Source organism: Rhincodon typus, chromosome 47 (assembly GCF_021869965.1).
Source record: "Rhincodon typus isolate 14 chromosome 47, sRhiTyp1.1, whole genome shotgun sequence".
In the NCBI taxonomy this organism is placed as follows: domain Eukaryota; kingdom Metazoa; phylum Chordata; class Chondrichthyes; order Orectolobiformes; family Rhincodontidae; genus Rhincodon; species Rhincodon typus.
The window spans coordinates 7,041,375-7,055,151 of NC_063378.1; the positions used below are offsets into that span (position 1 = coordinate 7,041,375).

The window sequence follows — 13,777 nt, forward strand, 5'->3', positions numbered from 1 at the left end:
GGGTCAGATACAGGGTAAAGCTCGCTCTACACTGTTCTTATCAAACACTCCCAGGACAGGGACAGCACGGGGTTAGATAAAAAGTAAGGCCTCCTCTACTCTTTTAAAGTGAACGGAAAGCTTTTCTCTACAGTGTCCCCATCAAATACTCTCGGGACAGCTTCAAAGTGAAAGTGGCCCACATGGAGAATATGAGGGGAAAAAGTTTTTCCACAGAAGTGGCTTCAGCTAAGACAGATCTAATTGCCTGTTAAAGTGGCACCTTGCCCTGGGAAACAGGAACTGGGGGGAAAATTCCTCAGAGAGGAATGTTAGGGTGAATGCAGAAATAATCGCAGAAAATCTGTCCCCAGGAGCTTGGTGTCAAACTGGGGCTACACGGTGTCAAATCAATCCATCTTTCCTAGAGCCGGGAGACCAGAATTGAACGCAGTATTCCAAAAGTGGCCCTAACCAATGTCCTGTACAGCTGCAACATGACCCTCCCAACTCCTATACTCAACGCACTGACCAATAAAGGCAAGTGTACCAAACACCTTCCTCACCGCTCTGTCTACCTGCGACTCCACTTTCAAGGAACTATGAACCTGGTCTCCAAAGTCTCTTTATTCAGCAACACTCCCCAGTGTACAAAGTGAATGAATTTTAAAAAAAAATCCGGAGTCCTCCCTCATGAATTCTAGCTCGTTCTGACAAAGAGTCGCTGAGCCTAGAAGATTAAACTCTGTTTGTCGCCGCAGAGAGAGATCCTCTGAGAATCCCCGCAATTTTCTGTTTGATCTCAGATTTCCACTATCCGCAGAATTTTCCTTTAGTCCTTTGCGATTTGTGAAATGCTCCCAGGGTGTTTCAGATGAACAGCCATCAGAGAGAGTCTCACTCTGAGCTACATGAGGACATCAGGGATAAGAGACTAAATGTCAGCATCTCATGAGTGTCTTGGGCTGGGGTGGGGGGGTGGGGGGGGGGGGGGGGGGGGGTGAGCGGGAAAAGGTTTAGGGAGAGAATTCCACAGCTCAGGGCCCTGGGTGGCTGAAGGTGGAGCGATGGAAATCAGGAGGTTAACCAGGGAGGTTCAAATCTGCAGCAGGTACAGCACAGAGAGTACAGCCAGAGGATGAGAAATCCTCACCTTCTCTCAGTCACTCCCTCATGCTCCGATATACATGCTCGCGCAGTGACACACTCCTGAACCCCTCATTCACACACAGACACACACACAAACCCCGCGCTGCCAAACATCCACTCTACTTATCACCCGAGGAGGGAGATGAGTTTTTAAGTTCGGAATGGGTAGAAGGAATGAGAGGAGCGGGCAGGAAAGTGGCTGAGGTGAGATCAGCCATGACCGCATTATATGCTGGAGCAGGCCTGAGGGGCTGAATGGCCTATTCCTGTACCTATGTTCTACTCAGCGCATATGCACACCTTGTCTCACACGCGTGCACTCACACACACATGCACACTTCCACACCCCTTACTGCCAACTCACACCCACATCTCCGCTGCACACCCCCCGTACCCCTCACACACACACACACACACCCTCTCCCCCCACCCTCTCTCCCACACCCCCACAGTCAGTGAGACAGTTTTGGTGCCACAAACTGAAATGATGACTTTAATAGATCGCGCTGCTCGAACAGGCAGAAACTGGGAGAACACATGTACCTTCACCCCACACCGAAACTAACCACATCAACGGCTTCAGTATGACCCACAGGGTTAACAGTGATAGCACAGCGCAGGGAGCTCCGCTAACACACTGCTCTCTGATAGGGTGCTGGCTCTGACTGGCACGGGGTGGGCAAAGTGTTTGGGGGTCTTCGCTCCGTCTCGGAGCTCCTGTTCCCCCGTATCCCCTTTCTCCCTGGTCTAAAACCAACAAGAGGTTCGTTCTTTCGTTTGCCCCTGGTGACTCTGTCTCCGCTGTTGAGCAAGGAGAGTCCACACCAAGGGCCAGACCCTTCAAATTCCCAGCTGTGCTGCTCATTTTGGGATTTGGGGGTGGGGGGGTGGGGAGGTGAGGCTAACATCAGGAAAGTGGGTGTGAGGGAGGGGTGGGATCTCAAACTGTCTCCGTGCCACCGCCCCCAGGAGAGAAAAGTGGGGGGGAGTTTCAGGAAAATTGGAAAAAGAAAGGGAGACTGATCAATGGGGCACGGGCTAAGAGTTGTGGAGCGAAGGAATGGTCGATGAACCAGGCTAGGAGGGGGCCGAATGGCCTCCAGCCCGGCCCACAGAGGCCGTTCCTTCCCGATAGATTCCTCGCTCCTCCTAGCCCTCAGTCTGCAAGCCATCTCAGGAACGCCACATCTGTCAGAGCAGAGATCGAGGCTATCATTGCCCCAGTGGGTGGGTGGGGGGGGTAAATGGAGAACAGTTTCATTTCGCACCCCCTCCCACATGCTCTCCTCGCTGCAAAGGACGAAGTGATCCTGGTCGAACAGCACAAATTGGCATTGAGATGCAGCTTCCTTAAGGTCCCCACTACCCACTGGCATCAGCATACAGTTCCCCGAGAAGTCAGTAACAGCCCCCGAACCCCTCAACCCCGCCAACCCCCAACGCCATTCCCTCCCTCCCTCCCTCGGGAGCACCTCCACATCCTGGGATTGGGAACGTGGCCGAAAGTGGAGGGATCCCGTCCAAAGGCTGTGGGATCCCACCACTCTGTGATGCTCAGTTCCAACAAAACTGTAGTCACAACTCCAGGGTTGGGGGGGGGGGGGGGGTGGGGGGGAGAGTGGGGAGGTTCCAGGAGCCGATGGGAACACGCTCCGGAGGAGGTTCAAAGCTGGGAACGCTAAGCTCAGAATTGGCAGCACAGAGAGAGTCCGATCACTCCGCGCACGCTGCACACCCCCACCCCTCCACCAACGGCCGGGAGGGGATTCTCACTTGGGAGTCTTCAACATGGGACTTCACCAGGGTGTGCCCACCCCGCCCCCCCCTCAGGACAACAAGCGACTGTACTCCGAGAGCGCCGAAGATTTCTTCACTCCGTCCCAGATCCGAGCGGCATAATGGAACCTTCCGGAAGGAACACAAGGAAGAGCTTGCAATTAAAAAGCAACATCCCCATCCTCCAGTCACACCACCCCCACCACACACACACTGGACACAGCACCTTACCGCACTTCATCAATGGATGCACAGTGGGAGAGATGCCCTGCACAGCAAGATCCCACCCAAGCTGAAAACCAATCCAGAAGAAAACCAATCAAGTCATGACTTTTTACAAGTGATCCAGGTTTAGGAATGAAAACAGAGCTCAGGTCACTGAGCACAATTTTCCATCCACTCTTCTTCAAACTCGACAATCTGTATTATTGCGCTGGGAAGCTGAAACAGTCTTCCACTACTGTCTCAGCCTAAAGAGACCTCCGACAGAGCGGCGCTCCCTCAGCGCTGACCCTCCGACAGTGCGGCGCTCCCTCAGCACTGACCCTCCGACAGAGCGGCGCTCCCTCAGCACTGACCCTCCGACAGTGCGGCGCTCCCTCAGCACTGCCTCCAGTGGGATGCGGAGGGAGAGGGTCCCAGCTCACTCATTTAGTTGCACAAAAGTAAACTGTTGATTGTTGTCCTCTGTTTGCTGGTTGCCATGGCAATCACTTTTGCCTGATGAATCCCTGATGTGAGTCCGTAATAACAAACAGCTGGGAGATACAAGCCCCTGCTGTGAACACCCTGGAGCATGGGACTGGGCTGATCACCAATGTTGATAATCCATCAAACTCAACACTGTGACCCTTGCAATTGAGATCAGCACCAGCATTTGCCAACGCTGACTGCAATTGTTCCTAGATATTTTATTCTCATGCTTGCACGGGATGTGGGGGTCACCGGCTGGGGACCAGCATTTCTTGCCCGGTCTCTAGTTGCCCCTTGGGAAGGTGGGGGTGAGCTTCCTCCTTGAACCGCTGCAGTCCATGTGCTGTGGGTTGATGCACCAAGCCCTTAGGGAGGCAATTCCAGGATTTTGACCCAGTGACAGTGAAGGAATGTCAATGTATTTCCAAGTCAGGATGGGGAGTGGCTCAGAGGGGAACTTGCAGGGGGCTGGTGTATCTGCTGCCCCTTGTCCTTCTAAATGGAAGTGGTCGTGGGTTTGAAAGGTGCTGTCTGAGGATCTTTGGTGAATCTCTGCAGAGCATCTTGTAGATGGTACACACTGCTGCTACTGAGCGTCGGTGGGGGAGGGAGTGGGATGTTTGTGGATGTGGTGCCAATCGAGCAGGGGCTGCTTTGTCCTGGATAGTGTCGAGCTTTTTGAGTGTTGTTGGGGCTGCCCCCATCCAGGGCAAGTGGGGAGTATTCCATCCCACTCCTGACTTGTGCCTTGTCGATGGTGGGACAGGGCTTTGTGGAGTCAGGAGGTGGGTTACTTCCTGCAGGATTCCCAGCCAAGGAGCAGCATGGTGGCTCAGTGGTTAGCCCTGATGCTGTTGTCCTGATCTTGTTGGGTTTGAACATGGACTGCTTCAGTGGTTACAAATGGTGCAATCATTGGTGAACATCCCCACGTCTGACCTTACAGTGGAGGGATGAAGTAGCTGAAGACGGTTGGGCCTAGGACACTATCCTGAGGAACTCCTGCAGAGATGTCCTGGAGCTGAGGTGATTGATCTCCAACAACCACGGCCATCTTCCTCTGAGCTAGGTATGATCCAAGGAGAGAGTTTGCCCCCTGTTACCCTGCTTGGCCTCCTTGATGCGAATTTCTGTCGAATGAGGCCTTGATGCCAAGGGCTGTCACTCTCACCTCACCTCTGCAATTCAGCTCTTTTGTCCACGTTTGAACCAAGGCCGGAATGAGGTCAGGGGCTGAGCGGAACCCAAACTGGGCGCCACTGAGCGGGTTAGGGCCGAGCAGGTGCTGTCGGCGACACCTCCTATCACTTTGCTGACAACTGATGGGGCGGTAATTGGCCAATAACATGACGCCCCGTCACCAAATCAGCAACCAAGTCCCAAGTCATTGGCCGAACAGCATGCCAGTCAGGAGGAGCTGCAGCCAATCGGAGAGACAGTAGGGTCTCCAACAATCCGATTGGATGCATCCTGGCTGTCAGTCAACCAGCCTCCCCCACCATTATCCAACTCTTTTACCACTAAAGAACTAACTCGGCTTTCACAGCGAGTAATAAACAGAGATGTGTGTTTTACTTCTGTAGGGCATTCCCGATCCACTCATCGATGAGACTTCAGGGGGCTCCCCATTGATTTCTGGTGGTTTGGAAACCTCTTAATCAGCTGGGAATCTCACTGGATCCATTAAAAGTGGAAGATGAAGGCTCCACCAGGTCCCATTGGACTTGCCCACTTATTGCCACTTCACACCTGTGCACCCCCGCCCCACCACCCTGGAAATTGCAGCCTAGGAGGAAGCGAAGCCTAAATCAGGGATCTCCATGCACTTACACACCACCTCCCAAACAAACCACCAGATCCTTCCTGCCTCACATATTTATCCAACAGGAAGGATATTCCCAAAGACTGGTGAGTCCAGAACCAGGGGACATGGTGTAAAGGAGAAGAACTATCTGTGTGCGCGGAGCCTGTGGAATTCTCTACCACAGCCAGAGGTTGAGGCCAAAACGTTTCTTTGTTTACAAGACGGCTTCAGAAAGGGGGCGAAAGGGACCAAAAAGTATGGGGGAGAAAGTGAGAACCTGAAATGGGATGGTCCTATTGAATGGAGGCTTGAAGGGCTGAATGGCCTCCTCCTGTTCCGATTTTCTACGCTTCCCCTTTCAATCCATCGACACAACCCTGTTGGAGCAAAATCCCCCTTCCCTACGCGTTCTCAGGGAGGGAGGGAGGGGTTGCGCTGACAGACTGAGATAGGAAGGCGAGCACGGCAGTAGGGCTGAATGGCCTGGCCGAATCCTTACCAGTTTTTCTCGGTGAGGATGGTGTGCGAGAGCTGAGGCCGGGACATGGACAGGATCTGGCTCCGCAGTTTGCCCACCAGAGACTGGAAGCTGGGGTGACCTTTGTAACCTGGAAGCAGTGAGAACAGAGATATCCCTCCAGTCCCTGTGCGAGAAGAAAAGAGACCTCACTGTTAGCAAAAACCAAAAGACAGAAAGGCAGCATAGTCACGACTACGTCTCAAAGTGAAAAGGATTGAAGGCTTTGAGGAGGGTACAGGAACAGTTTACGAGGACGTTGCCTGGTTGGAAGGGTAGGAGCTGTAGAATCATAGAATCCTTACAATGTGAAATCAGGCCATTCAGCCCATCGGGTCCACAACGTCCCTCCAAGGAGCATCCTACCCAGACCTTTCCTATCCCTGTAACCCTGCATCTCCTATGTCTAACCCACCTAGCCTGCACATCCTGAACACTACAGGCAATTTAGCATGGCCAATCCACCTTAACCTGCACATCTTTGGACTGTGGGAGGAAACCCACCCAGACACGGGGAGAATGTGCAAACTCCACACAGACAGTCGCCCGAGGGTGGAATCGAACCTGGGTCCCTGGCACCATGAGGCAGCAGTGCTAACCACTGAGCCACCGTGCCGCCCCAACTCTTGAGCAGAGATTGGACAAACTCATTTTGTTTCCACTTGAACGGGGCAGCGCGGGGGTGGTGGGGGCGACCTGATCGAAGTTTGCAAAATTACGAGAGGCGTGGACGGAACGGAACGGACAGGACAGTCGGAGTTTCTCTCCCGGGGTAGAAATGCCAATTACTAGGGGACACGGATTTGACGGGAGGGGGAGTTTAAAGGGGATATGAGATGAAAGGTTTGTCTTACACAGAGGGTGTTTAGTGGCTGGACTACGCTACCAGAGGAGGCTTATACAACAGTCATGTTTAAGAGGCAACTTGACAGACAAGTGAGGAAGCTGGGAATGAATGGAGGGATACAGACCACATTGAGACAAAAGCTTTTTAGTTTAGAAAGGCATCAGGTGCCAGCACAGACCTAGTGGGCTGAAGGGCATGCTCCCGCGCTGTTCTTTGATGCAAACAACAAGCTACATGTATATAGTGCCAGCAGATGTCACGGCCAATGAAGTAGTTTGATTTTTGAAGGGAGGAGGCAGATTATACCTGGAAATGGAGGGCCCTACGAGGAAGGGAAGCCTATTTCAGGGCAACAGTGAGGCTGATGAACTAACCTCCTAAGATGCGATACATTGTGGTGGGGGCAGGATCAGCGGCCTCGCGATTCCTAGGCCCGAGCCAATGCCACAAGTTCAAATCCCGAGGCCCGGTGGGATTTAGATTCAATTCACAGAAGCTGGAATCGAAAACTAGCCACGACAACGGTCACTGGCTCCCGTCTGGTTCACAAATATCCTTCCGGGAAGGACATCTGCCGTCCTCACCTGATCTGGCCCTCCACCCGACTCTGAAAGCCCTCAAATGGCCGAGTGAACCACTCCGCTCGAGGGGCAACTAGGGACGGGCAGCAAGTGCAGAATTAGCCTCACCCTGTGGAAGGATAAAGACTGATGCCTGGCAATGGTGAGACGTCTGGTATGAAGAGACAGTGCTTTTGTTAGGATTATAGTCGCTGGAGTTTAGAAGAATGAGCTGGGGGTGGGGAGGAATCTCATGGAAACCCATAAAATTCTGGACAGGAGGAAAACACAGGGAGGATATTCACGATGTACTGGGGGGGTGACAGTCTAATGAGATGGGGTGGGCCATTCTGGTGCCTTCACTAGAGAGTGGCGAGTCTGCAAAATCCTCTGCCACACAATGTTTTCAAGAAGGCGTTAAGATACTGTTCTTAGGGCGAAAGGGATCGAAGGGTCTGGCCGTGGGGGGGGGAGAAAGCGGGAATGGGGGACTGAGTTGGACGATCAGCCGTGGTCCTACTGAATGGCGAGGCAGGCCTGAAAGGGCCGAATGGCCTCTTCCTACTTACGACATTTTCACGTTTCTGGCGCAGAAAAGCCCAATTTGTACACAGCAAGCTCGCACGCAGCCACAACAAAGACCCAGATCAGCTGTGTTGGTATCGGAGATAAATACTGGCCCCAGGACTCTGGGATAAACTCTCCCAAATATGCGCCCACCCCTCCCAAAACCGTTTGCTCTACTTCAAAAGAGCAGTAGTGGGGTTTTAGCTTTTCCTCCTGACCTCGACGCCTCGTTGAACTTCTCAAAAAGATGGTCAAGTCCTACTCCAGGCACAGAGCAAGAAATAGAAAACGAGAAGCTGACCAGTCTGGTGGGGGACGTAAGGGAGTGCCACGCTGTCGGAAGCACCGCGTTTCTAAGGTGGCGCCAAACCAAGCAGCGCCGGGGAACGCTAAAGGCTCTGCGGCCACCACTTGGAAAGAGTGCAGATGGGGATAAAGAGTCGTCCAGGGGATAAACACTCATTCTTAATGGGGCGTCAAACGAGGAAGAAATATTTATCACAGCGTCATTTGTCGGTGAGCATATTGGCTCCCACACTTTCCAAAAAATAAAACATCGACGGCTATAAAAATGTACCAGGTGCCCGAGTTTTCTTCCTGCAGACAGTGAGCACTGCCAGACGCATGTTTTGAAAAGTGCTGCACACAGTCGTTAGTTCTGCTTGGTTTCTCAGAGATGGCGATGATCTGTTCAGATATTTACAGCCTCTGTGTGATCTTTGGCTGCCTGCTCTCAAGTGTTACTCCAAAGGGACAAGGCACCACTTTCACACGCCCTTGCTTCCTGGGTTTGCTCAGGGACTTCCAAAGCAACTTTTGTGGTTTGTAACTGCTGTCACAAACATCGCCGCTGCAACACCAGGGGACAGGTTGCAATTTCTGGAGTCAGGATCTCACCTCACGTCTCCTCAAAACCTGTCCGTCATCGACAGGGCACAGGTCAGGTGTCTGAGGCAATTAATGGGCTCAGGTCCCTGTAGTGCTTGACAGCAGACAGTGTAGAGAAAGCTTTACTCTGTATCTAACCCCGTGCTGTCCCTGCCCTGGGAGTGTTTGATGTGGGACAGTGTAGAGTAGCTTTACTCTGTACCGAACCCCGTGCTGACTGTGCCCTGGGAGTGTTTGATGTGGGACAGTGTAGAGGGAGCTTTACTCTGTATCTAACCCTGTGCTGAGTGTGCCCTGGGAGTGTTTGATGTGGGACAGTGTAGAAAACCTGTTCGGCCTTTGCTCCAGAGACAATCCCTCCATACTAGGAATCATTCCAATGAACCTTCTCTCAACTGCCTCCCATGAAATGATATCTTTCCTTAAATAAAGGGACCAAAACTGCTCACAGTGCTCCAGATGTGGTCTCACCCGCACCTTGTAGAGTGGCAGTCAGACTTTCCTACTCTTATACTCCAACCCCCATGAAATAAGGGCCAACATTCCACGATCCTTCCTGATTACCTGCTGTCCCCTTGTGCTAGCTTTGTGTTTCACGCACACGTACCCCAAGTTCCTTTGTTTTGCAGCTTCCTGTAGATTTTCCCTATTTAAACAATACTGTCCTTTTGTTCTCCCTTACAAAACGAACAACTTTGCATTTTCCCACATCACACTCCATTTGTCTGACTTAACCTAAAAAAAGTCTCTCTGTAAACTGTTTGTACCCCTCTCACCTTTCCACCTATTTTTATGTCACAGTTGGCCATAGTCCATGAACATCCTTTCTCCCAGTCATTATTATATATTGTGAGCAGTTGTGGATCTAGCACTGATCCCTGTGGGACCTGCACTGATCACAGTTTGCCAACCGGAAAAATAACCTGCTATTCCCAAACACCACCTCCTGCCCATGATCCAGTTCTCTATCCATGCCAATATACTGCCTCTGACACTGTGGGCTCTTCTCTCATGACTCGACCTTTTGTGACGTATATCATCAAACACCATCTGGAAGGCCAAATACAACACATCTACTGGTCCCACTCTATCCATTCTGATTGAGCATTCCTTGAAAAATTCTATTAAACTAGTCCGGCACGATTTCCCTTTCACAAAGTCATGCTGACTCTGCCTGATCAGATTATCATTTTTCAAATGTACTGCTATTACTTCCTTAATAATTCCTGTTCTGGGAGTGTTAGATGGGGGACAGTGTAGAGGGAGCTTCACTCTGTATCTAACCCCGTGCTGTCCCTGTCCTGGGAGTGTTTGATGGGGGACAGTGTAGAGAGAGCTTTACTCTCTATCTAACCTCGTGCTGTCCTTGTCCTGGGAGGGTTTGATTGCGGGGGAAGAGTGTTGCGGGAGCTTAACATTCAGTTGAAAAGAGTAGAGCGAGTTATTGTAAAGACAGCAGTGCACGGACTGTCCTTTCCCTCCAACACAGGTTTGAAGGGAATTCCAACCTTACCAGCTCTGACGAGGTTTTCCTCCACATCGTTCTCCATCACCGGAAGGAGAAACAAGTTGACCTCCGACTCTAGGAAGTCATTGCTCAATCCGGGAAAGATGTTACAGTCCAACATGGAGAGCGTACCTTGTTGAACAGGACAAAGGGAAAGCCGTAAACAAAAGGATCTGGCACGACCGAGAAAAGAATAAACATTGGACTGCATTTATCATTCGACTACGAGAGATCACAAACACACAGCTGGGCTCAGTTTACCTCCGTCTCTCCAAACCGTGATTCCCACACATGTGTAACAGAAACTTTGTATGTAACCAGGTCATGCCACAATGAAATCCCGCCACCCTGGACGACTATAGAGACCCGTCCCACAGAAACCATCCCACACACCTTGCAGAGAAACCGCCGCCTCACAAGCAGTATACTGTTCAAACTGGTGAATCCACTGGTACGATGCACAGATTTATCTGAACTCTGGTCGCACCCAGCGCCCCTCACTTTCAGAATAGTTTCAGCCGAATTACACAGCAGGCCATTCGGCCCTCTGTGTCTGTTCTAGCTCTTTGAAAGACTTAGCCAATTAGTCCCCAGTCACTCTTGCCCAACACTTTTATCCGCATTGAGTAGTTCTCCAACTCCCTAACCAACCCCCCTCACCTTTTCGGAAAGCTCCTGTTGAATTTGCTCCCAACTGTCCAGCTCAGTGTGTCACAAAAATACATCTTCATCCTCCTCCCTGCTCTGGGCCTTTTCCTGATTCTCTCGAATCCGTGTCCCTCTGGCAACTGACCTTCCTGTCCCTGGGAACGACGTTTCCCTCATCGACTCGATCGAAATCCACCCCCCACTCCCCCGTCTCGATTCTGTCTCCCTCTGAACCTTCCCTGCTCTGAGGGGGACAGTCCCAGCTTCTCCTGGACTCTCCACGTGAACTGAGACCACTCGTCCCTGGGACCCTCTCCCAGTGAATCTCCTCCAGCCCCTCTTTCCGAGACCCTGTCGCTGTTCCTAAAGCGAGGGGCGTCCAGGCTGGGACAAGGTGCTCCAGCTGAGAGCAAACCGGTGGTTTAGAACAGGTTCTGCCTGACTCGCTTGCTACTCGAGCAATGAAGGCAAGGATTCTGTCTACGGCCTTTCTTCAGCAAGTTCACCTCATCCCACCATCGGCAAAGATCCCCCTGCACCAGGAAAGCATGTCCCCGAGCACAGGGTCCACAGGGAGCTACAACGTGGGAACACATTCACAGGGCTTCCCCTGCTCCTGTCAAACCCGGTTACCTTTATACTTGAGGTGCGAGTGCAACATCAGTTTGTCAATGACAGTGTGCATCTTCTTGAGGTTCCGAGGGCAGAAGTCCTCCCGCCTGGCTTTATTTTGAAGGAAAACTGCTTGGAACAGAGAAATTGGAGTTAAGATGGAGAGCGCAAAAGAGGGGGCAGCTCAAATTTGTTGCAAACAGCCAACTTCCCTTCCCCAGCTGTATGCACTAAAGCAAGTGGCTATTTATGGGGAACAGGAAGCCATTCGGCCTGTTGTTTCGATGCCAGCTCTCTGCTACTCGCACCTTCCAAACCTTATCTCGGCGCATAATGATCCACCTCCCCCTTGGAATGCTTCACTTCAACTGTGTCTTCACCCGTTTCTCCTGCAGCACACATCTAGGATCCTGACCTCCCGCACTCAGGCTCTCAATCCTGCCGTCAATGGGAACAGTTTTGCGTTGTCAACTCAGCTCACAGACCCTCGAATGACTGTCAACACCTCAATCAAATCATCGCTCACTTTCTCTACCCCAAAGAGAACAGGCCCAGGATCTCCAATCTATCTGTGCCCAGACCCTTTCTCAGGATCTGGTCCCATAGCTGCTCTGTAACGCCACATGGAGGGTGGGGGCTTTAATTCCACCAGACCGGGAGGGGGGATGGTGCTGGCAGACAGGGCCCGCCGTTTAGCGGGTCATCTGAAACACAGCATCCTCAGCAGTGCTGCACTCCCACGTCCCCCACCTCAGCATCCCAGGGGCGGGGTGCTCAAGAGGCCGGAACTGGAGGAGGTTACATTGATAGGGAGGAACGTAGGTGCCAGAGGAGGTGACAGAGATAGGGAGGGGTGTAGGGGCTGGAGGAGGTGACAGAGATAGGGAGGGGTGTAGGGGCTGGAGGAGGTTACAGAGATACGGAGGGGTGTAGGGGCTGGAGGAGGTTACAGAGATAGGGAGGGGTGTAGGGGCTGGAGGATGTGACAGAGATAGGGAGGGGGTGTAGGGGCTGGAGGGGGGTTACAGAGATAGGGAGGGGGTCTAGGGGGTGGAGGAGGGTTACAGAGATAGGGAGGGGGTGTAGGGGCTGGAGGGGTTTACAGAGATAGGGAGGGGGTGTAGGGATAGCATTTCAGACGAGCTGAAGATTTCTGGTGAGGTGGGAAGTGGGAACCTGAATGCTGGAATTTCGCTGCCCTGAGGAGGGACAGCAGTTCCTCACAGACTACTCCTGCCCCTTTGAAAACCCAGGGAGCGACTGGGAAAAATATTCTCCCCTCCATGCCGCAGAGTGCTGCTCAGTCCCTCCACATAACTCCCTCGGCCTGTTAACCTCCATAATCCTCAGATTTACGGCCTGATTTTACAGGGATGAGGATTGTCCAGGTTCACAAAGACAGCTCACCTCCTCCAGGGGTAATAAATGCCTACATGCCCCTGAATGAACGAAGCAGGAGTCCGATAGTTGGGCAACGTTGCTGTTCTGCCCGCCTGCGTTGCAGATACTGGGAAACAGCACAGCGAGGATACTCACTGATATTTGGGTAGTATTCAGAGCCTTCCTCAGACCCCGGGCCACCGCTCAACTCGTGACTGGGCGAGGGAGTGGAAGGCTTCAGCATCTCCGCTGTCTGCAGAAACCTGAGAAAGTGAGGACATCTCCCGTCACTAATTGATTGGCACAGGGCTCTCGCACCACCCACTGACCTCTCAGGGTACTGTGCCTGACACAGGACCCTCTGGGAATACAGCCAAGCCTTGACCTTTGACACCAAGCCCCATCCGGAAAAGCGGACACTAGGAAGTGATCGGGGCAGAATGTTCCAGCGAGTTGGGCACTGAGGGCAGTTCACGGTGGTGCCAGCTGTCTGTCTGATTCTATCTGTCTGCCCCTCTGCCTGCCTCTTCCAATGCCACTCAGCCTGTTCTCTGTACGTCTGTCCATTCCATCTGTATCCGCCTGTTTGTCTGTCTGTCACTGTGCATTGGTTTCCAAACTGCCTGCCTGCCAGTCTCCCTGCTAATCTGTATCTCACTCTCTCTGGAGCAGTTCAGAGATTTCAGGGAGCTGTAGCATTTACAGGGGCTTACAGAGAAAAGGAAAGCTGTAGGTGTTGGAGGAGTGTCCTTCAATTGGGATAGTCACGAGCCTGTGAAAGTCACAGGGTCAACTGCACTGCACTGTCGGAGGGTCAGCGCTGAGGGAGCGCCGCGCTGTCGGAGGGTCA

The 13,777-nt window shown here is 52.3% G+C and overlaps 1 protein-coding gene across 1 annotated transcript in view; it reads right to left on the reverse strand.

Annotated features, from left to right (window-relative positions):
• Window positions 1–1,592: 1,592 nt before the first annotated feature.
• Window positions 1,593–13,777, reverse strand: part of smg9 (SMG9 nonsense mediated mRNA decay factor) — a 19,405-nt gene continuing 7,220 nt past the window's right edge. Inside the window, exons 5-9 of the mRNA XM_048620648.1 lie at window positions 13,084–13,190; window positions 11,569–11,679; window positions 10,294–10,419; window positions 5,901–6,045; window positions 1,593–3,033 (exon numbers count right to left, since the gene is read on the reverse strand). Of these exons, the coding sequence (XP_048476605.1) occupies window positions 2,955–3,033; window positions 5,901–6,045; window positions 10,294–10,419; window positions 11,569–11,679; window positions 13,084–13,190 (568 nt within the window). The 3' untranslated portion in view covers window positions 1,593–2,954. The remainder of the gene's footprint in view (window positions 3,034–5,900; window positions 6,046–10,293; window positions 10,420–11,568; window positions 11,680–13,083; window positions 13,191–13,777) is intronic.